A 24,897-nucleotide genomic window follows, 5' to 3' on the forward strand; every position below is an offset into this window, starting at 1 on the left:
ATTTGTAAGGCATCAAAAATGTTTGAGAGTTTGCATTCTTATGGATCACAATAGATCCACAAACATTATGACAACTTTTTTTTGGGTGAAGAACGATTCCCTTCACTTAATCATCCAGCTAGCTTAGATGCCAAGTAGCAATAGCTGGGTATGTTGGATTGCAGTACGCTGATGCTTAACACTTAGTGCCAAAACTTAACAATAGACAAATTAGAGAACAAGTGAAATGATGAAACATGTAGCTTTAATGCAGTTCTTAAGAAGGAATCAGCAGAGCTGTGTAGCAACACCACAGCAAAAAGACTAATCTGTTGAAGATCAGGTGAGTTAAAATTCCATTTAGCTCATGCAGTCCCTAATTGTTCTTTGTTTGGAGCTGCTATCAAAGACGAACGATCTGTCTCAAAGTAAATACATCTGTGTCTGTTTTGTCTTTTTTTTTGTTTTGGCAAAGACCTCTAATCCCCCTCAGCTATTTCACAGCACAAGTCGCAGCCTGACTCCCTCCCTCTGTAAGTTCAAGGTGTTGACACTGGGCCAACAGAAACTGCTGCGAATTTGCCGTGTATGCCCCCCCGTCTGCTATATTTCATTCAAATCAGCACACTCCACTGATATTGAGGAAATAAACGATTTTCTATATCTGATATGGGTTAGCTTTGTAGCCTCCAGCGCTGCAGACAGATGTGCAGCCACAGTGGGGTTTTGATGTTGAAAAAAATATATAAATATTAATCACAAAAAAGGGCAGTTAGCGGCCCAATGGATCTCAACAGGAACCGAGATTTGAGAGGTGCCGCCTTTTTCCTAAAGGTTTTTGGGTTATTTATTTTGGAAGTTAAAGTTTAGGTTTTGCAAAGTCAGTCTTAACAGCTTGATCTATAGCATGTATGACTAGAAACACATACTATAGCTAATAAATAAATACATATTTTCTTCACGTTAATAACAAACTGCAGGCTAAAGTAACAAAAAATTCCACATTGGCAGGGCTCACACATGACGGGAGTTCAGGTCATATTTACAGATATATGTTTACAAATACTCTTTCTATAGAAGTTTGGGTGCTGTAGCCTTAGCTGTAGTCAGGGTTAGCCTAAATATGGTAGGACACAATATAGTTTGACACAAACATTTGCATAGTTGTGTTTTTTTCTATGCATTAGGAGGAATATTAGCGTGAATCTTAGGTGCATATGTCAGTTAAGTCCTGCTAAGTGTATCTTTAGCTTAGTAGTACAATGTTGTGACGTTGCTAATGATTTGCTAAGCACAGGAAAGCTAAGTGGCTATGACGCTAAATGTGTATTTAGCTTGTATTATAATAGACAATAGGTACATATTTTAGCATCCACTTCTTCCACTTGTCTTTCATTTTGGAATCTAAATTGCTTTGGTTACTTTGTCTAAATATATTTATGGTCCTGCACTGTAAGATTTAACGTAACAAGAACGCTATTTGCTAATTGTGTCAATTGATGGTGACATATTTAGGACGGTTGTCTAATTATTATGGCGGCGCTACTGTAGCTTCACGGGTGTACTTTCTGTATGTGTCCAGTGTTTAATAACAAGTTATCATTTTGTTATGGTTGCAATGTTTTGAGTGCTTCTCATACGATGCCAGACAAAATGCTTTTATCATCTATCTTTTGTCCTCTATTCATAAAATCCCGTGGGTGCTATCCACAACAAACAGAAAAGGGAGCAATTAAATCCAATTTGAGCTCAAAGACAAAAAGCTGTGTACGGCTGTGAATGCAGCCGTGGTTTTAAACAGCAGGACTTCTCTTTATTATGCAAAATTCATAGGGTGTGTTCGTGGTGGTGGTCATTCTCATCCCGGCCAAGGGGGTCTTTGACTCTTTTGCCGGCTAATGACCGTGTCTCTTGTAGCGTCCTGCACCCTGTTGATGCTCCGAGGTGCATTTAAATTCATGTCACACAAAAGTCCCTGTAATTGGTTTCATCTTTTCATCCTCTCATTCTCCTTGGTCGAAATAAATAATTAAAAAACCAGACAATATCTGGGCAGCCATTGGTGGAGAGGTTGAGAAGAGTGGCGCGAGGAGATGAGAGTGGCCCAGGAACAGTTATCCCCTCTTATAATCCCCAACCCTTCCTCTCATCGTCCCTGGCGCCACATGAAATTTACATAAGCACCAACGCTTGCCCTTTATTTAACCCTTCTGAAGCATCTTCAAACATCCTCCATCATCTAAACATCAGTTCGTCTTTTTATATCCACCAGAGGCTTCTCTCTCGCTCCTGCTGCACGGCTGGACGAATTAGAACCGCTAACGTGCAAATCCCAGGATTAGATTTGGTGCAGGTCGAGTGGCGAGCGGATCTGTTTGAGAAGGCACAGCAGGGAAAACCGCCGTGTTGACCTCCACTTTGTAACCTTAAGCCCACTTTCAACATGTTTTGTGTGTTGGTCAGCTGAGAGTTAAGCTTATATTGACACTATAGATGCACATACACAGTGTACTGTTCCAGCTTTTTGATTTAACAATTCAATCAACTGTGACAAATCAACCATTACTGGATAGTTACTAAGACATGATCTACACCCAGCTCAGATTATTGGATATATATACGTATAATTAACAGATAATTACAAATGTCACCTTTAGATTTACTTTCTTACAATTGTAAGAATAATATGATTTTTTTTGTTATCTGTCCATATCTAAATTGGACTTTACCTGTTTCTAGACATCAAGACTCAAACATCTTGATCTTTTACTAGCATATTTAAACGCTGTTTTCTTTTTGTACAGCTGTCTGTTCCTCCAGACACCTGATGAACTAGATGGTGTACCCCGGACCACCCACTGCTTATTTAAGTGTAGCATCAAGTGTGGGTTCATGTGTGTTTCCGTACATGCCAGCATGGCAAAACAGTGTGGCTGAGCTCTCATATGTGAACGACAAGGAGCTGGAGGGCATTCTGTCACTGTTTGTTCTGCTGCCTCCACTGGGACCTTCATTACCTCCAATTAGCTTTCTCTTGTGCTTGCTCAGTCAGACGAAGCTGTGCATCCCAATCCAACATCCGACAGTGCATATGTTTATTCTTTACGTGTATCGACTGAACACACACCCCAGTGAATCCCAACAGTAGACCATGCACTGAAGGGTTGAAGGTGGCTTGACTAAAATTTAAAAATAATAAGCAAAACGGGTGGAAATGTCCTAATTTATTTGTTTGTTCTCTGTGAATATTTAACTACAAATATTTAATTCTGTTACTCACAATTTGTGGTAATGATAGAGTTGTCTTACGCACAAAGTTAAATGTTGTTAATCTTTTAGCATTCATGAATCATCTTGTCTCTGCAGATACTTATATTTATTATGTGTATTGCAAATTAGCTCCTCAAAGATTGATCATGTTTAGAAAATTAAAACTCAATCTAAAAGAAGAAAATGGAGGCTTTGCGATCATATAACTTGTGTTGCAGCTTCTGGATTAGACTGCCAAAAAAACCTAGTACATATTCTCTTACAGATGCATCAAGAGTTTAAGCTTGTTAGTACAATTCAAACCATTAATTGAATTACGATTGAACCCACCAGGCTGTAGCAATTCATTGAGAAGGAGTTAGACAGAGAGACAACGTGTTTATTGAGTTAGAACAAGAGTAAGAATGCATAAAGCAGTTCAAGTTTCACTTTAAGTTGAGTAATATTGTGTAGCTGCTGTTAAGAAGTCAAAAACACATCCAGACAATGAAAATGTGATTTGTTTTGGAGAAATAAATGCTCTACAATTCTATTGCCATGAAAACAGAACGCTACAACTCAACCTGACTCGATGCGTACCTGCGTCAATGTCAGCACGTGCAATAACATCTCTGTGTCTTTGCTCCTCCAGTGCTGCGAGATGACTTCCGACAAAACCCTACAGACGTGGTGGTGGCAGCAGGTGAGCCGGCAATCCTGGAGTGTGTTCCCCCCAGAGGCCACCCTGAACCCACCATCTACTGGAAGAAGGACAAAGTTCGAATCGAGGACAAGGATGACAGAATCACTGTGAGCACTATTACCATCCGTTAAAATAACTGCAGCTCCTGACAGTGACTGCTCCGTCTGTGATATTTTTAGCTCCTTGGAATAATAAAACTGGCCGAGCACATACTGACTTTACATTTATATGTGATGATTATTTCCAACAATCTGCTCCACAGTTCCGAGGAGGCAAGCTAATGATCTCCAACACGAGGAAGAGCGACGCCGGCATGTACATCTGTGTGGGCACCAACATGGTCGGGGAAAGAGACAGCGAGACGGCACAAGTCACCGTCTTCGGTGAGAAACTGAACCGTGAGGGGAAAAAAAGGCAGCGTGGATACTTGTAGGGATATTCATCATGCAGAAAGTTGAAAATAATTAGCTTCTACTTTAGTAAAGCTACACATTTACTTTAGAAATGTAGTCATTAAGCTGTCACGGCGTCGCAGGGTGAGATGTAATGAATAGGTGGGATAATTAAACCTTCGTTTCCGTATCGCCAAGCGAACATGGAACTTGTAATGAGTTTAGTGGGGCCTCACACCTTTCTGACATAAGAAAAGAAGTAATGCCTTGGGTGGCTGAAAGAAAAGATTAATTGGAAAGTTAATGTTTCTCAATTTATTAAAACACTTCACATGTATTGTTAGATTTATACATTTTATTTAATACAGCCAATCAAAATGTGTGGTACAGCTTGAGAGGCAAACGCTGTGTAAGATCTAATAACGAAAGTCAACCATGTAGCAACAACATTTTATATGTTATATATGAGTCTGGTTACTTGTTGTGAAATAAGCCAATTTGTGCCAGAAGTGTAAGACTTTATGAATGAGTCCACTGTTGCTTTTAGACATTTTTTAAACAGTACTTCCTATTAGAATTTGCTCATAGCCTCACTATCTTACAACTTGTTTCCTAGATCTCTAGACAAGTGACACTTTTGGAAGGGCTACGAAGATATACAGTTAGAAACCGTCTACCATATTAAAAAAAAGTGTAACACGTATTTGGGCTCTCAAGAAATGGAAGTAACTATGCAATATAGTAGAAACATAAGTAAGGTTTTTTTCCCCCACCAGAGCGACCGACTTTCATCCGAAGGCCGATCAACCAGGTGATTCTCGAAGACGAGTCAGTGGAGTTCCGATGTCAGGTACAAGGAGACCCTCAACCCAACGTGCGCTGGAGGAAGGATGACGTGGATGTTCCTCGTGGAAGGTAAGCAAAGCCAAACTCTCTATCCATAGGGTCACCATGATTTAAAGCTAGGAAGGTAAAGTCAGAAAACTACATTTTTTCTTTGTTACCTTCTTTGAAGAGACATCATTTTAGTAGCCATTTTGGGAACTCCTGGATATCTGGAAATACACAAACCACTGTTTTTCATTCTTTCAACATCCCTTCACAGAAATCCCCCCTCCAAAATAAAATGTTATAATATAATAATTATCTCTTTCTGTATATGATTTTGAAAATATGTTTATATTTTGAATTGATAATTGATATATTTTTAGTTTCCTTTCTTTTATTTCAAGTTAATGAAGTTTTGTTTTGTAAATATGTTGTAAACCTCCTTGCTACAGTATTTGAATATAAAACCTGAAGCAATCAAGAATAATATTATAAATTATGATTGACATGGATTACTAATTTGATTAAAAAACAATCAATATTCTGTATTTGGTATTTAAAGGAAGGCAAACATTTTGGCCATGAACAATTTTAAGGATCTTTCAATTATCTTTCATTCATAAGCAAGTTTTCTTCTCAGTCTTACAAAATGGTCTCTCTGGCTTTCAAACAGCAGCAGATACTGTCTGATGTCAAGCCCGAACCTGCATGAAAGACAAATAGATTCTAAAGCAGACAATCAAAAGTGAATGACGGGTATTTGTGGGGCGACTGACAAAAGAAAGGTCTGACATGTTTCTAAATAGAGAGGACGAGACAGTGAAGGACAGACATGACCCTTCTGTGTCTGGATATGTGCAGGTGGAGATGTTCAGTTTGAATCTCTGTCTTGCTTCTCCATGCGCGAGACAGAAGCCGATGTCAGAAGAAAAGCCTGTTATTTAATGAGGCCTTGACTTCTCGTAAAAGCCATTTGATGATGTAGTGACATGGTCTGGTCCTGGACTTCAGCGGTGTCACTCTCAGGACTGGACTTCAAAGATACCAGCGCCGGTGGGTCGGTCACAAACTGCTCGGATCGCCTCGTAAAAAACACACACTCACTGAACCCGACATCTCTCAAGGCTCGCGGCGGAGCTCAGCGTGGGTGTTTGTTTGCGCCTGATAAGGACTCGGTTCACTGGGCAGTCGGGCATGTTTGCTGCGCCAAAACAAACACATAAAAGTCTGTCAGTGAAGTCTCAGGGCAGGAAGTTGGCTCGAGAAATTAATTTATTTTGTAAACTCATTAAGATTTATATCAGAGGTGGATAAGTGGTCTGTTCTGGCGTGCTAACTTTCAACTCGTGCAGCTCAGATCTTTAAAACTCTCAAGTGAACCTTAAAATGACTCTTGATCAGTAGAATGATGGAAAATGAATCAATTTTATAATCATAAACAATTCTTACATTTGTTTCTACTGCCTAATGTACCAGCAGAACATATACAGGCTTTTTTGGACAACGCGTGGAGACATCCATTAAAAGAATATCAATCTACATATATTTATATATTAGTCCTCTGCATGTGAATCATATGAATAGCAAATAAAATTGCTAAGAGTCGGAGCCAAAATTTTAGTACGTAGAAAACGGCAAAAATGTCACTCTTTTTATGAAAACACTTCTAAAAGTGTCACCTCCTGAGTGTGTATTAAGTATTGCATAAAAATGATTTATTTACGATATCAAAACTAGTTTTATGGACAGTAGTTAAAAAGTTCTGCTTCATGTAAAAAGTAGGTGTGACTAGAGAAGATCTTTGAAACACAGGGATTCTTTGTTTTCTAGTATGTTTTAATAGCAGAGGAACAATTTGTATGTTGATGCTGATTAAGTAGTTAAACCCTGGCAACAGTTTGAGTGACTCATGTTGCACCGAGACAAAGATTCTCTTTAAATCATTGAGTCAGACTTATTTTGCAGGTTAATAAGTAACAATCAAATCACCTGAGACGCTTGATCCGCTGATTCCAGAAGTGCCAGGCAGTAATGTAGGAGTCATGTGTGGATCAGTGTGTGGATGAGTACACACCTGATAATGTTCAGGTCTGTACCTGCACCTCATAAAAACCTAGCCGGAGATATCCGATGAGAAATTAATAAACATTTTGAGCAATGACAAAATCTGAGCTTCCCGATAGTGTCAAAATAAACTGACTGTTGTGGTTTAATTGCTTTTCTCATCCATCTGCTGATCACGTGACCTGTTAGGTGAGATTAGCTGCTGCCATCTAAATGTAACATTCACCTTTAAAAGCAAGGCGCTCATGTATTATAAGTCTGCTTCGTTTTCCTTTCTTTCTTTCTTTACGTCCACTGAAGTGAGTCGAGTTCCCGTCTGCTGAGCAAAATCCATTTATTTGTCCTTCAGTTCAATCAAGAAACTCCAAAGAGCTAATTAAAGTATGTAAGTCACAGTGCTTTTCATGATGGAACCCAAATTATAGAAGCTGATCAAAAACAGAGGGGTGAGGGTTTTACTTTTACAGAGCGAGGGAGAAGAAAAAAAAAGCACATTTCCAGGGTGAGCTTGAAAATTAAAATGACCAAACCTCCTCCGGAGAAATAAATGGAGCCTAATTTGAAGCCGAAATGATCAGAATTATTCATCTGGTGTAGGAAAAATGTCTTCCCGTGGAGAAACCTTTTCAGTACGTGTGGTGAAACACTGAGCAGGGTTTTTTTAATCTTTTCTTTTAGTCTCTCATGCGTTTCATATTAAACACATAAGACAGTTAATGAAAATAATTTCAGCCGCGAGTGACGTGTAGCAGAACTTAACAGGTTTGAATAACAATTTTTACTGTGTGTTTATGAAGATATATTTCCCCAACGTTGATGTTGTTGGTTCACTATTTTAGTCAAATATATAAAGAGCTTATGTCTACATTTAAAAATGAAAAAAAGTTTTGACATCTCAGTGGGTCGGAACCCCTACATTTTTCACCCAAAGTAACATTTATTTCAAGATTTACAGGTAACTACGATGAACAAAAGAGCTTCAGTATCTTACTGTTTACAACATTTAGTTAATTTTTTTATTTCTCCTTCCTCACTCACCTGGACCCTCTGCATCACCTTATCAGAACCTCTTTGCTCCAGCTAAGATCAGGCCTTCAGCTCCATCCCTGATGACCTTCACTGCCTGCTCAACATTCAGCAGAGAAGATATTCCTCTGGGCACTGTGAAGTCTGATGCGTGTTTGATAGAAATGTGTTTGTGGCCAGCTTTCGCTGACCTTCTCATTTCTCAGATTTCCCGCCTTTATACTCTGCAAAGGATTTTTTTTTTTACCTCTATTACTTCCCATTAAATGCCCTTTCTTTCTCCTACCTTTTGATGGGATCAATTCGTTTGCCGGTTTATCAGATTTGAAATCCTGCCATTTGAAAAAAAAAAGAATCTGATTTTCCTGGAAAACACAAATGCCGGACAAAATCCTGGCCCGGATCCAGCTCTGCTAAGGCATGAGCGGTGCCAGCCGGCCGTGTGGCTCTGGTTCAGCTGCTGCGAGAGATATGGAAAGTGATAGTGGTTAATTGAGTCTCTCTCATGGTTGACAGGAAGTGAGCGCAGGTACGATGCCAGATCCTTTTCCTCTGGTCGATGTACCGCCCGGGTCAGACAGTCTGGGACAGGAAGGAAACGGAGCAAAGAGGATTTTAAGACGTAGGATGGAATCATTGCCCAAACTCTGAACTCGTCTGCAGATAAGGTCTACTCAGGTCGATATGCTCTGTGGCATGATTCACATTTTTACCTTGAGGGAACATTGAGAATATTTGAGTTATCTAATATATTTAAAGGATCACTTAACTCAAAACTGTTAGAGTAGCAACTCTTAAATTGTTTATACTACTGTGTGGTTTATACTTTAGCTGCAACTACCATGAAAGAAGTTGCAGAAGACAAACCATAAAGGAGCGGATCAGAACGGCCACTCCTTTCCATTCAATTCAATTCAATTCAATTCAATTCAATTCAATTCAATTCAATTCAATTCAATTCAATTCAATTCAATTCAATTCAATTTTATTTAAAGTGTCTTATCATAACAAAGTTATCTCAAGACACTATACCGTTGAAGTAAGACTTTCTTGCCCGTGGTGTCGCTCCAACACAACTCAGCTTTTTTCCTTTTTTCTTTCTTATGGACTGTCAAACTGAGTCAATGCTACCTGTTGTCCTGTGGAATTTGACTTTTTAATTATATCAATGATATTTTAAATTTTTCCCTTGGTGCATTTAATTTTATATGATTTAACATATTCTTGGTTTGTATTGTTTTTTTTTACCTTTTATTAAAGACTAAATGATAAAGAAAAAAAACATGATATCATGTGAAAATATTTTTAACAATTACTATCCAAAATAATATAATTGTTTTAGAGAAGTTAACGTTATTGAAATAATCTTTTTTTTTATTATTATTGTTTAAGAACAAACAAAAAAAATGGTTCACTGAAGCTTTCTTGACAGAGATGGACACAATTTGTTTAAAAATACAGTATATTAAGATACGATTATTGTTATTTGAAAGGTCAGTTGAGGAAAGTAGTTAGTGTTTGGGTTATTTGTCTCTCAGAGGATTTTGTAACCATGTTCTTATAAGAGCAGCAATATTTTTAAGGATTTAAAAGAGTTGAATTCGTGCTAGGCCAGGGAAAAAAAACTCTCGTCAGCATTCCCCAACAGACACAAAGAACCCGCTCCGAACAGCCGCCTCCCTGCTGCGAGCACATCAGATGCTTTCTCTTGGCGTTTGCTTACATTCCCATCACTCCACAGCTTCCACCAGAGTCAATGACGCCGCACATGTGTGGAAATGTGTTGGATGATTGTATACTTTGTTCTGTGTGTGTACACAAAGCTCTTTTGAGGTTTGAAAAGTTCTTCCACAGACAGTTTTTTTTTTTAACATTCCTCTTCTAATAGAGACCAGAGCTCTGCTGGCAATCCAGTACCAATAAAGAGCTACTGTTTTCCTCTCCGGGCCGCCTTAACGCCGCAGCTCGCTCTTATCCCTGAGTACTTCCACTCATCCTGTCATCTGATATAGAATGTTGATTACAGATTGATTGCACTCTTGTTCCTCTCTGTGTATTCATGTGGAAGAGAGCTTTTGTTGTGAAAGGTTGACAGGACCAGGAACAAAACCTCAGCGAAGCAGATGTTGAAGTAAAGTTCAACCTCTTATTTTTTAATGACCAATCTTTTTATATTAAATGTTAACAACCGAGCTTTAACTCAAAATATTTATAGAGTTAGATTAAATCTGAATAAACATGTTTGTCTTGTTTATGTTGCACAATCCACCTCCGTGTCAATCTTTGTTTATCTCATCATCCTCTTGTAAGTCTGTCGCGGACTCGGCGCAGCTGCAGATAAGGCTCTTATCTTGTTACTTTTTCATCTGGCGAGAGGCTCGTCCAATAAGGTGTATCATTGTCTCCCTCTTGTTTTCAACACTAAATGCTTTATTCTCACATTCCGGCCCGTCAACTGTACGTCCTCGTCTCCGCGGGACAAAGCGCTCAGTCATGACTCAGTCAAATAATCATTACTGCGTCTTAAGTACCTGTGTGGAAAGGTGGAACTGGCAGTCAAAGCTGTGGAATGTGGCCCAATAAAGCGGCCTTTGAATGCTTGCTCAGGAAATGTCATAACAGCAGAGGGAAAAAAATGACGTGGATGTACGTATAGCAGAGATTTATTTTCCAGCTGCTCGGGGCGAAAACAACAGCCGTACACCTGAGGGTGTTGTGGAGTATAGTCTTATGGTAGAAATGAACTGTAACAAATATAGTCGCCTGATGAGTAAAACAAATACTAATGTTTTTTATATTTGGTAATAGCATAATAGTACTGGTAAAGATAGTTTGTACGATGGATAACTTGACTTTTCATTTATATCCTCTTTAAAAACTGTTCACTTATTAGATGTTCTGAAGTATGGAATCTCTCAAAAAGGCAAAGGCAATAATAGTTAAAGCCACTGCCCTGCACTGAGACTTACTGTAGCTTAAAGAGCAACTAATGTGAAAACCCAACTCTCCTTGGTCTTCACTCCTCCTCCAGTCAACTGTAATCATGCCTGCCTTGTTTAAACAATGAATCCCCTGGAGGTGGATTCTTTCTGGATGGATGACACAAAGTAAGAAACCTAAATGTTGGACCAATCACAGCACAGTGGGTGTGGTTATGTTAACAAGATTTCATCTCCAGAAAATCTGTGTTTTTAGTGGAAGGGACTTAAGTACACTTTCTAATGTAAATATTTCCATAAAAGAGAGTTTTGTACTGATAGACACATACTGATGAGTACAATAGAGGTCCACAATATATTTAAGAGACACTGAAATCAACAAATCACTTTATAAAAACACAGCATCCAGTCAACCAAACCATCTTGCACTCAAAACATTTTTTGCTGGGTATATATTTATTTACTAGTCCCAGACAAGTGAGCATCACTTGAAAAAAACTGTAGTGAGAAGGAAAGAAAAGGAAAGTGTTTGACTTATTAAATTGTTGTACATGAATGCATCCTGGAAAAAAAGAATTGCCAAACTAATAGAAGCCCTAATACATTGCCAGTGTGAAACATTTATCCTCATTACCTTGTTAGCACGGGATCTACTCCGTTTTATTTAGCAAATATGTTGCCTAACAGATGGTTGTCACTCTGACAAACTGCTATCTCGACGACCCGTCACCTCAGCAGGCATGCAGAGTGCAACGTGGTACCATTGCCGGGAAACTAGAACAAAAAAACAGATCAGCATCATCCCCCAGACGACCACTCACTTCAGTGTCTGCCCACGCACGTGAAGATATTTCATTAACACTCGGGAATGCATGACTGACTTGTCTATTTACAACTTTATAATTCAAACAAGTATCAGAAAAAAAACAAATTCAAATCTATTTGCGGTTCAGAGCACACGATACAACATTCCATGAATATTGAACAGTTTTGAGAATTTCCAAGTGAACGCGCACTCTGGCGCCGCGTGACATTGTTGAATAATTGATTGCGTTCTTCATTTGTCACAGTGACGGAGTGTGCAGTCTGGAAAGGTTGGCTCCCTCTACTGTCGGAGAGTTTTTCTTAGTGAACTCAGTTTGACATCACCTTTAAAGTGTAGTATTCACCTCTTGAGATGTTATAACACAGTCTTTTTTTTTTTTGAATCGCAATACATTTCTTTAATGACTGCAGCTTAATGACTGATCATTTATCTGTAACAGTTTACATTTTATTTGCTGCTCACCAGAAGGCTCCCAAATATAGAGAAGTTAGTTTAAAATGTTATCAATTTAACCTGTTAAGTCATAATTAGTATAATACCCACCTTAGGTAAAGTCTTAACCCAAATGTAGAGCCGTTTTTACAAAAATGTCCGTTGTTTCAAACTCAAATATGTGTCAAATATGCGGGTTTCCTGAATTTGAATTTGGTTTGATGCACAGTTAGAGACTAAAGTTGTTTTCTGAAAAGCGAAAAGGGAAGCTTAAGCTGTTTTTTGATCTTCTCTGCATTTGTATCCACAGGTATGAAATCAAGTACGACAAAGAGGACTATGTGCTGAAGGTGAAAAAGGCTTCCATCAACGACGAGGGAACCTTCACCTGCTTGGCGGAGAACCGCGTGGGGAAGCTGGAGGCGTCTGCCACTCTCACCGTCAGAGGTACGACTGTCGGGAACCTTCCGCTCGCACAATGTTGACTGCTGACAGCCGAGGAAGAAAGTGTAGAGTGTATGAATCTTTTGAATTATTTACATTTCCAAGTGAAGCGTCAACACATTTCGCAACCCCCCCGACCACCTCACACTCGTTCCGGTGGTCCGCTAGCATCACCACGCTGTAATCAGCCAGTCAGCAAAGCCATTTCACAGATTACTGGTCCACACCGGCGGTCCCACACCTGGGGTTTGCAAGGTTAATAAAAACATTCCAGCTATAATTCTCCCTGTTCTCACCACTCTTCTTCCCATTAAACCCATGTGTTTAAGGTCTCCAAAGAGCACTTTGAAGCAACACGGGGGTCCACAGGGAGGGAGAACAAGGTCTTCCTTGGGAGCTGGGTTCTACAGAACTGAATTGATTGATTTTTATTTTTTTATGACAGTGTAGCAACATTTGCCAACACGGATGCTTAAACTCAAACAAGTCTGCTCTTTGTATTCACTCCACTGTTGCCAACACACATCCATACACAGCAGACAGAGGAGGTCTACTTGTGATGTGAGGAGAGCTGCAACCTCTCAACAACATTTTTACAGAAGCATGTGCATTGACACTGAAAAATGGATGTAACAACAAATAGAATTGGCTCCAGAACTGTGGAATCTGCCAGTATTTGATGATCGGTGGTAGACACTTGATATCAACCTTCAACCGTTGCAGTGTGTTACGGTACTTTTAGGGTCAATCAGGCTAATAAATAGCCTGAATTAGTTTGTGGATAAATATTTTTATTTTAAGTGGAAAAAGTTGTCATCAATATAAATTATTATGTTTTATTTACAAAACATACAGTATTAAAATAGCATATATATATATATATATATATATATATATATATATATATATATATATATTTATATTGTATGTATGCAATTAGTATCACTATTCAGCTACATTTTGTCATAAACATAATGCTTATTTAAGTGGATAACATTGCTGAGGTTATGTATAAATATTTATGGTAAACTAAAATAAATATTGATCAGTCAATGCACCATACTTCACTATTCAATCAAACGAACGTGAAGAACATATGTGGACCTCCTCTCTCACATTCTACCTGCAGTGATTTCAAGTCATTCATTCTAATTTTGTATGATTTATTTACGTATTTTTTGTTCCTCTTCTGTTTTTTCCATGTTTGTGTGTTCTCTAATTTATGTTTGTCGTGATTCCACTCGGCCATCTTTGTTTCTCCAGATGGGAATGTTGGTAAGTACCATCCTTGTGTCTCTCTGAGTTGACTTCCATCCCGCATGTCCTCTTCATACTCTTCCTCGCATCTCGCTGCCTGATAGTCGAACGCGACCAGCCTTAGATAGCTGACGCAGGTTTTCCAAGGCCATTAACGGGTAGTTTTATTAGCTCTTCTCTAAATACTAACGTTAAAACTAATGGCTGATTTAACACTTCTTTCTCTCGGGCCATTGTTTCTCTAAGCTTACTGGCTTCTACTAACTTACAGACGTGTTCTTTTTGATTGTTTTTACCTATAAAATACTCACGATGGGACTTGAATAATGCTGATTTAACTGTCATTGCTTTATTTCCTGATATTAAATTATTATTGACTTTAAGAAAACCTGTTCAAATTCAAAGATAAATCACATGAATGGTGATATTCTTAATCCATAATTGCTTTAATTGAATCACCTAAAACTTGTATAAATCTTATAATACATATTTTAAAGATTTATTTGGGATATTTTTCTGAATGGAACCACTTTAATTCTGGCCCTTATCAGAGAGAAACACTAAAGCTGTCTTTGTAGAATACAACATTTAGTGTTAAGTGTGGAGTTTGTTTTATCTGTTAATCTGCGTGCATTTTAGTGTCCTCCCACAGCCCAAAAACATTAGTAGAATTTAATTGTTGACTCTAAATTGTGTGTACTGTGTGAGTGGTTGTTTTTTTTTATATATGTGTCTTATTATGGTTCAGATGACGCTTATGTAGCTGGGATACATTTTCTCAACTTTTATTGGCTCTTTCAGCTGTTTTAGTTAAGTATTCAATCAAATTAAATTGACGAAATTGCTACAGTAGCTGTTTGCTAAGAATCTACTATATTGTTCATTTTTTGTCCCTACTCATGAAGAAACAAAGCAAAGATACAAAGGAAGATGAAATAAGCAGTTAGAAATAAGTAAAAAATAAACATTCAAAGATCAAACTCTGAAAGGTCTATGAAACAGAACGTCCAGTTAAACCATGTAAACTAGCATCTATACACAGAGAAGACAGCTGTTGAAAAAATCTAAAATAAACTGTTGAACCATTTCCTGTAATTGACTATTAATCACAAATTGTACGTAAACGGAAGATTTCTTAGACAGCACAGTTGAATGTAAACAATAGATTGGTACACAGCACTTACACACTGTGTCCATCTGTCAAGTTAAATTAGTCTTGTGTGTATGTATAAAGTAAAACTGTAACATTATCATTAAAGTCAACATAAGCTGAGTTTATGTGCAATAAGTAAAAATCGTCAATACTTTATCAAGATTATGAAGGTTTTCAAGTCTTTTACAATTGCACAAAATTGTCAGTCATTGTCTCCTCATATGGTCTCCGGCGTCTCAGCTCGCTATTTCTGTGGCCATCTGTGGATTTCTGGAACACAAATCTGGGTTCTGTTAGTGTTGGACCGGTTCCCTCCGAGAGCGCAGAGTCCCATGTGATCGCTCCCTTCGACTATAAAACCGTCAACACAACTTTGATACAGTTGGGAAATGTAATTGTCTTGTGACTGAAAATCAACATTTGTACAAAAGGTTTTCGACATGGGGACGACGAGCTTGCGGTTAGACAGGAAGGAGAGGAAGGGGGTGCCAGAAGTGGGTGTCAAGACAAGCTTGACTGGCAGAAAAAGCCTGACACTGCCTCATTGGCAGGACTGGAGTTGCCAAAACAGCAGTGCTCTGCTTCGATTGTCAAACTGTCAGCTCCCAGTAAGATGGAGGAAATTGCACATTCAATGTTCCTGTTGAAATAGAAAGTAATTGCTGTCGACTTCTGAATAAAATATGATTGAATGTGGGACTTAAAAGAAGGATGAAATGCTTGAGAATTGGTGGGCTGAATGAACGTCTGTCTAGCCTCCCATTCATTCTTGTCTCCCCTCAAAAGGCTTTTTTCTCTACCCACTCTAAACCTTACAGATGTGACTTGTGATGAAGGCGAGGGCAGGAAGCATCTCCTTACTTGTCATTGATGGTCTCTGAATCCAAACAGAAGTCAAAGTTTCCTGCTCTTTATTTGACATTTACACTGGAGCCAAACATCTCTGTGAGCAGACCGCCACTGAACACTATTGATTAATTTTCTCAACTTTCGGACATTTTATCCAGAAGATGAGTTTGTGGTGAAGGTTTTCTGTGCATTCAATAGAAATAAAATCATTTTAAGTAACCGTGAACGAGGAAAGATTTGCTTGAAGGGTTGCTGCTTTACAAATATACAATTTAACCGTACATACAACAACATTAAACCAGATAAAGCTGTGGAATGTAAACTTGAAAATACTATATTGAAACTAATATGATTTAAGGCAGTGATTGGAGTTTAAGTGAAATGAAAGGGTGAAAAATTGAAGCTTAAGGGCAAAGGAAAAGTTCCTATAAGGTGATTAGATAGGTTGTAACATTAAAGTGGGTCATCCATTTGAGATTCAGAGTACAGCCACTGTAAGGTTACCTGGACATTGTTTAAAGAAAGTTGTGTAAATGTTGTCATTGTTCAGCTACTGAAAGGAGCCTAAAGCAGGCATGTGTAAAGTCCAATCAGCCTTTCTGATTTCATAGAACGGAAAAGATAATTTAAGATACAGAAAATTTAAGAAAAATAGCTTTGTATGAAAAGAAAAGTCTTAGAAATACATCAATAATTAAAGAAAAGTTTCAATGAAATTCCTAGATACTGATGATAGACGTGAACTTCTAAATGAAACAACTCTTAGTATAATGTCTCAGTACATTTGGCCCGGCTCGTTTTCACTTCATGAAATGTGGCCCTCCTCAAAGTAAAGTCCGGACACCCCTGTTTTAAACCTATGGCTGATTGTGACTCTTATGAGAGCTGAGATCACTTCAAGGTTTCATAGTGTGGCTTCCATACTGTTTTAACATTACAAAAAGAATAGTCGAGTTTGAAAATAGGTCTAATAATAAAAGACTTCCCATCAGAAATACATGATTAATTGTTGGAATAATTCAATAATGCATCCGCTCACTTTCCGTCCTCGGATGATAGAGACTGTTGCATGGTGTTAAATCAGCGAGCGAGCCAGTGTGTGGGATGAAGCGGAGCAGAGGGAACAGAACCCTTGCCAGAGCGTGATTTAGGAGGTCTGTATCAGGCCCGGCATTGAGAGCCACGAGATATCCAAGCTACAGAAGGCCAAACAGGAAGGCTGTAAATCTGCAGCCATCTGTACCGTTCCCAACTGTGTGTATCTTTGACAAATACACAACTCCAAAAAGGGATTACATCAAGAAACCCGCCAAATGGGAAAGAGTTTGGCCTCCCCAAGACCAGCTGGCTTGTCTGAGAGAGGACTTAGATGGAGGAGGAGAGAACCGAGACACAGAAAGGAGGCGGATGTAGAGTCACCACCATTTTTTAGACTTTTCATTGTCTTTCTGCAGAAATTAAAGCAAGAATAACTAGGTGCATGTCACTCATGAAATACACTAAATATTGAGACAATTGGTACGAAAATAATTCCCAATTCCCATTTTATAAAATTCATAATTTATATATATAATAACAATTAGATCGGTCAAGCTTTATTTAAACTCCTAGGCATGGACACTATACAAGACCCAACTAGCGAACACATTTCTTCTTATTTTCCTCTCTTCCCAAATTATTGACACCAGAGTTTCTGTAGGTAGTGATTCTATAATTATTTTATTAAAAGTTGTACTTATCACTTGCCCCGCCCTTTAAATTGACACTAAAATCAAGGGTGGTCATATGCCCCTACTGGTGAAAAAATGTCAATATAGAAATGATTTTAGAATAGGAAAATGTGACGGAAATATGTCCCTTTAAATGCAGAATTGCCCTCATATTTGTCTTGGAACGCGGCACTGTATTTTCTTTTAGTACTACAATGAATCGTTGATATCTCACAGTAATAAGTCAAAACTATCTCCTGATATTACATAAAAATATCTTGCACCTGATTTTGACGACGCTCATATGGGCGCAACAAAGAAGTTTGGGGAAAATTGGGTTGGGGTTCAATACTTTGTTATTAAATATTCAAATGTAAGGCTAAATTGGCAACCAATGTCCTAAACAGACCATTATAATTACTTACAAATGTAGAGGAAAAGATTAATTTATTGATGGAGATACTTTATCTTTGTGTTGTTTGGTCAATTGAAAGTTTGGTTTAGATTTTCTCCAGGCTAGATTTCTTCTGTGTGTCCCTCTATGTTGTGGCTGATCTCCAAATAAAGCATTGTGATCAAGACGCTTCCCTTTGTGATTGTCAATGTCATTCATTCACCCGGATGAATGGCTGGTCTGTTTCCTCTGGAAACAGGATTTGTTGGTCTTTTTAGAAAACAGCCAGAGGTGCTGCATGAGCACACTTGATCATTTGGAACAATGCTTTTTGCTTCTCAGCGATCTCTAGCTTTTCTTTTAGAAGCACAACTCCTGGTTTACTAATGCTGTCGTCTTTGTTCTCCGACTCCAGCCGCTCCACAGTTCGTCATCCGGCCCAGGGACCAAATCGTGGCTCAAGGCCGCACTGCAACCTTCCCGTGTGAAACCAAAGGAAACCCACAGCCGGCGGTTTTCTGGCAAAAGGAGGGAAGTCAGGTGAGACTGGAAAACATCACACGTCTGGATTAATAATAATAGTATTCAGTTTAAGAATGAGAACTCTTTGCTTTATGAATACATCTTTGTGAACATACTTTGGAAAACCTTTTTTTTTTTTGTGAAACAAACTTTGTTTCTCTAAAAGAGTTATTTTTCTTCAATCTCTCCCCATAAGGCAGTGGCCCCCAACCTTTTTTTGCACCCCAGCCCGGTTTAATGTTAGCACTATTTTTACAGACTGGCCAACAAAGAAAACGAAAATAAAAATACACAACCTGTAAATACCTTCGAGTGCATAGTTACAATTTTCACCATAACGCTGAGCAAAAGCCCCGGGCTGGTTTCAATATATAGAGTTTGTGTTTCACTGTTTTTCACTTCTTATTTTTAAAGTAAACTTCACCAAAATAGTATCTTAACATATCAAGAACATATCTTACCCTATGGCCTGGTATCAAATGGACCTGTAGCGGTTCCCAGCCTGGTGGTTCTAGGACCACTGCCTTAAGGGACGCTTAATGTAAACAACAAATCTTCAATGTCATAAAAAGCTTTTTTATTCTGGCATAAAATAAATGACACTATTCTGGGTCAATAAATTATAGCCAAGTGGAAGTAAAAGGGTGAGCAATGATGATCATTGTATTTGCTTTGGTTGCATTTGCTCAAGCCATATTATCGCAGCATAAACAAAAAATTAAATTAGTTTCAAAAACATTTATTGAACACAATGACTCAATGAGTTTGTTTGTTTAATTCCGACAGGAACACACATATTTCTAGGAGATCATTAAAAAAGTAATGATTGATTTATTTATAGATAAATAAGGTATATTGAAATTACATCTTAATAAATGTTTAATACATTTTCTGTGTAGTCCGGGTGTTGTTTATGTAACTAATAAATGTTATTGTTATGTTGTATTTGAAAATGTATGGTAAGAACTGTTTTGTTACGGGAGGTTTGACCCGCAGATAAACTTTCCACTCGGTCAGTCGCCTCCATTTGACCCGTCACTGATAAGAACAGTGAACAGCCTCCATCGCTCACTGTATGAGACAAGCCATTCAAATACCTGAACGTCCTCACAACACTTAACGTCACCGCCAATTAGGAGCCAGTCCGGGCTTGCAGATGAGCCAGAGATATGATTCAGCTCTGGATTGGGTTCAAGCATCATAAAACCGTCGGGTCAACAATCGCGGCGAACTTCTCGTACAGTAACACACAGTCAGTGTTAAATCTACTGATGCGTGACATACAAGAGTGTGACTCAGCAGTTTTACAGAGGCGTGTGTTGCAGTTTTGTCTGTCATCAAAGAGTTTGAATATCTGCCATCACTTTGTTCTCTTCTCTATCTCTTATGTTTTGTCAACAAATGACTCAGAGGCCTTTTTTTTCTTCTGTTTTTTCTGCCTCCTCCAGAACTTGCTGTTTCCCAACCAGCCCCAGCAGCCCAACAGTCGCTTCTCAGTGTCACCTGCCGGCGCCCTCACCATCGCCTCGGTGCAGCGGACAGATGCTGGTTACTACATCTGCCAGGCACTGACCGTGGCAGGCAGCATCCTCGCAAAGGCTCAGCTGGAGGTCACAGATGGTGAGTAGCAACATGTAGCACACTAGCATTAAACTGGTAGCTAATGCCAGGAGGAGTAACACATGTAGATTTGAAATACATTCATGTGTACACATTCAATAACCAATAGTTCCTAAACTTTAAGAAGAATAACAATTAATAAGTATTTAAATTTTTTATTGGTTTGTTTACTGCGAAAACAACTCCTTAATTTCTTCTCACGGTAATCACTTCCAGTACCATGTGATATTCATTACCGTATTTTCCGCACTATTAGGTGCACCAGATGATAAGGCGCACCATCAATGAATGGCCTATTTTAGACCTGTTTTCATAAATTGGCTCACCGGATTATAAGGCTCATAGAATAAAAGATACAGTCAAACGTTTGTCTGGGGTTGCGTTATGCATCCACTAGATAAAGCTGTGCTAAAGGGAATGTCAAGAAAACAATCAGATAAAGTCCAACTTTATTAAGCGTTCTGACAACACTGTTCACTCCCATGGTAACAATGTTCAAATGATGTTTAAAAGCCTTCAAACAGCAGCGCGCGAGACTGGTGTTTTGAGCAGACAAATGTCGAGCGCGCAGCAGAGAAGTTGAGCATGTGTATGACGTATGACAGCTAAAGTGCGTGTGTATGACATGTTGAACGCACGTGTTTGACTGGTTGAACGCGCGACAGAGTTATTTTGCGCAATTTTTTTCTTTTTGAGTGTACAACAACCAAGACACACTCGCTCAAAACAGTGGCAGTAATCTTACTCCATAGGTGTCCATCATGATGTGACATGTGTTGTTAATCCCACCCCATGATGACACAATGACGTAATTCTGCCCACGGCGTGTCGGCTCAGTCGGCGCGGAGTCATGTTGAGAAATTTAAAGGCTTTTAAGTGTGCCTTATAGTGCGGAACATACGGTACTCTTCTTTTGATTTGACTATTTTATTTTACCAATTTCGGAAGCCTCGTCCTTGGGTTCCCACAAGTTTACAGATGAGAAGAAGTATAGTGGAGGAGAAAGCCGTGATGAAGTGAGTGACAGAGGTGCTCTGAATGAATGATGTGTCTGGAAGCGTCTAATCTTCTCCTGCGTCCATACGTCTGCTCAAGCACCTGCTGGCTCGAAGATTAATTGACATTTCCTGCTATTTGAAACTGGAATTTCGAATCGAAGGAATACATTGTTGTGTCCTTCGCTTGAATAATACATCCTGGATGAATAAATAAAGAGCGGTGAGCGTTCGCTTTGTGTGTTCGTGTGTGAGCGTGAGGAAGGTCTGAAAGGAAGAGAAGAGTGCAGAGGGGGTAGGGTCAGGTCATGGCCACACCTGCTGCAGTCTACGTGTGATTTACTTTCCCCGGGCCGAGCAACAGTCTGTGGGGTTCAAGGAGAGATTTAATAAGAAATTCCTGATCCAGAGAGCAAAGGACCAGCCTTTATTTCTTCAACTGTCGCTCTAAGGTAGATTTTTTTTAGGAGAATGACATCGGGGTATCTTTATTTTAGCCACTCCATCTACTTCGCCATTAAAAGTATATATATATTTCTATGTATATATATATTTTCTGTCGGAATTCTTCAGTTGTTTTCTGTGCACGCTGCAGCTCACCTCCTAAGAGAAACCCGTATAAGATGTGTTATTACTAGATTGTATTTTGAAACACAACTCAAATTAAGTTATTTTGCTAACCTTCTAGACCTTCAGTGGTTTCGTGGCCAACACATTACCTCCTTGGCAGAGGTAATAAGAGATCAGTTTCCTTCAGTGACACTCATGATGTAAGCCTGGACTGGCTTTTTTAGCTTGGCAAGGCAATAAAGGTTGTGAGGGAGTAACAGAATGCACACATACTTTTAATCTCTTCTGGTGACCTGCCTGGCAGTTGTAAATCTTTAAGAAAAAGGTAGATGGAAACAGTCTGGGTGGTCTTTTTTTTAGATTAACTACTCCCTAATAATGAACTTTTTAAATCAACTTCTTGCTCTGTTGAAATGTCAGAAAATGGTTTATGTTGAAATGCGACATTCCATTGGGAGATGGTAATAGCGCACCTTCTTAGTTTAGAATTAATCTCTAGAAAAGTGAACCTCTGTGGGCTCCATATCTGCCAGGGTCACCTGAACATCATGAATTTTCTTCACACATCGGCTGCATGAGAGAAAGTAAAGGTGTGATGATGTGTGGAAAGGTTAGCCAGTTGCTTTAATTAGCCCCTGCAGGTCAGACACCATTAATCCTTCCTTCGTATCTAATGTGACACATAACTCTAAATATCTAAAGGTGTGTTGCTAAAATGAACCTCTTGACGTGGACAATAAGTAACCCTTCTGACCAAACATGACTCATCTAAAGCCTGGAGCTCCAGATATCAACCTCATAGAGAAGCCCAGGATTCACGCCATAAGTCTGACCCACGCTGAGTCAAGAGGGGGGAGCATCCTGCCAAACTGCACCACAAAGTCTGTAATGGTGTGTAAAAATAACGCTACCCGGGCTGTGACTGGAAACGCTGTGTCCTTGTGCCACATCAATGAAAGAAGAAACCATTACTCAGCATTCAAATCCCGGATGGGATCGTTGTGCTGCTTACAAAAGAGGCTTCTATAATTACAATCGTTTTATAGATAGTGTAAAAACGCAGCTAATGCTAACTGATGATATTGTGTCGCAGTGTTGACCGACAGACCGCCGCCCATCATCCGCCAAGGACCGTCCAATCAAACGTTACGGGCAGACGGCGTGGCGTTGCTGAAGTGCCAAGCCTCCGGAGACCCCATCCCTTCCATCAGCTGGCTGAAGGACGGGGTCAGTCTGCTGGGGAAGGACCCACGCATGTCCCTGCAGGAGCTGGGGAGCCTCCAGATCAAGAACATCAGGGTAAAGATTTCAATCAATCATGATGTGTAGTATTGAAAAAGCCTGTCTTCAATTAAGATACAGAATTTATTGACAGTAAGTTATTAGATATACGGTGTAAATAGTGACATTGTATTTTTATTTATGTTTTAGATGTTATTTTTTATGTTTAATGTTGCACATATGTACCTAAGCAAATCCCTATAGACTTTAGTACTTTTGAGAACAGATCCAAGTTAAACTCTACCTACATTGAGCAAGAATTCTTACTTGCCTTTTTACATTTCAGGGTCCCTAAACTAGTATTTATTTATTTATCTTTCCGAAAATGTATTTTAACTACCGACTCTCCATCTCCTTGCACTGTCAATTTGTGCGTGACGATTCATGGATGACCAATAGAAAAGAGAAAGTAGAAAAGTGACTCCTGTGTCATTGGTTAGTCAAAAACTCATGAAAACATGTTCAATATCTCACTTACAGTTTCCTTTGTATCATATATCAACATAGATGTGGTCATACTGAAGCGAGAAAACAATAATTCCACTAATGTAGCATGGCCGTTCAACATCAAGACACCCTAGAGTATTCACACACTACTGTTGTCTGTGCAAGTATTGATTGACATCAGGGAGCTTTGAACGGATGAATAGGCAGCACTCATTTTTGTTTCCTAATAGTTTAAAACTATTACTTAGTGGAGCTACAAGAACCAGGCTGCAGTTCTGGAGAGTCTCCAGCTGTAGGCGGGAACACATGCATGCACTTATAGACACACAGATGTGAACACACACACCCACATTTAGAGTAGATTAAATTGAAAAGGCCTCCTTTCCTCACTCCCAGGCCTCGGCGGAATATCTATTACGCCTGACAAAGCTGCTGACCACTGACATGTTATTTAATAAATGGAGGGAAGGCATTGGATAAAAAAACAAAGCTCTAAGAGGGATGGAGAGACAAGCCAGCTGTCATCAGTCCAGGGGGTTCTCGCAGCCCACCCTAAATTAATTAGCCCTGCTTTGTTGTGGTCGGCAGGACAGTGGGGAAACAGGAGGGGGAAGTTGTGGGGAAGTGATGGAAGGGTGGCGAGTAGAAAATGGAATTCATTAGGAAATTAGCGTCAGCACTTTGAGGCACTCAGAAATGACACACAATTTGGCCGCGGCGAAGTCGCGCCATCACTTTTTGGTGTTTCAGCTGTTTGACGATCGCATTAAATCTCTCAGCGTGATTGCTCTCTAATGGAATGTCTCTTTCAACATGATTACAGCCGTATTATGACGCCCTGTTTATTTACCTTCATACTGGCTCTGCTCTGTCACAGCTCTCCGACTCAGGGATCTATACATGTGTGGCCACCAGCTCCAGCGGGGAAACATCGTGGAGCGCTTTTCTCGAAGTCAAAGGTAAGGTGTCGCTCTTAGTATCTAAGTTTTAAGATAAGATCTGGTTGCATGTGGCCCCATTTATACCGATGTGGCCCTCATGAGGTCATTCATAGCTAGTTTAATTATAAGTATAACTTGTGGAAGTTTTTGTTTGTAATACTAATCTTTCTTTTTTTTCTTTCTGTTAGTATTTGTTCCTAAAATGTACCTAAATTACATTTTATATGATATAAAGATGTTAGCTCCAGTTATTTTAAACTTAAACCTGGATAAAAAA

At 39.1% G+C, this 24,897-nt stretch overlaps 1 protein-coding gene across 5 annotated transcripts in view; it reads left to right on the plus strand.

Annotated features, from left to right (window-relative positions):
- The window catches only part of robo2 (roundabout, axon guidance receptor, homolog 2 (Drosophila)), a 305,161-nt gene that overhangs the window by 238,135 nt on the left and 42,129 nt on the right, over nt 1-24,897 (plus strand). For all 5 annotated transcript variants that reach the window (XM_087795574.1, XM_087795578.1, XM_087795577.1 and 2 more), the window contains exons 3-10: nt 3,881-4,038; nt 4,194-4,314; nt 5,100-5,238; nt 12,749-12,885; nt 18,660-18,784; nt 20,215-20,386; nt 23,045-23,250; nt 24,557-24,638. In XM_087795574.1, the coding sequence (XP_087651700.1) occupies nt 3,881-4,038; nt 4,194-4,314; nt 5,100-5,238; nt 12,749-12,885; nt 18,660-18,784; nt 20,215-20,386; nt 23,045-23,250; nt 24,557-24,638 (1,140 nt within the window). The remainder of the gene's footprint in view (nt 1-3,880; nt 4,039-4,193; nt 4,315-5,099; nt 5,239-12,748; nt 12,886-18,659; nt 18,785-20,214; nt 20,387-23,044; nt 23,251-24,556; nt 24,639-24,897) is intronic.

Source organism: Callionymus lyra, chromosome 7 (genome assembly GCF_982586985.1).
Source record: "Callionymus lyra chromosome 7, fCalLyr1.hap1.1, whole genome shotgun sequence".
Classification (NCBI taxonomy): Eukaryota; Metazoa; Chordata; class Actinopteri; order Syngnathiformes; family Callionymidae; genus Callionymus; species Callionymus lyra.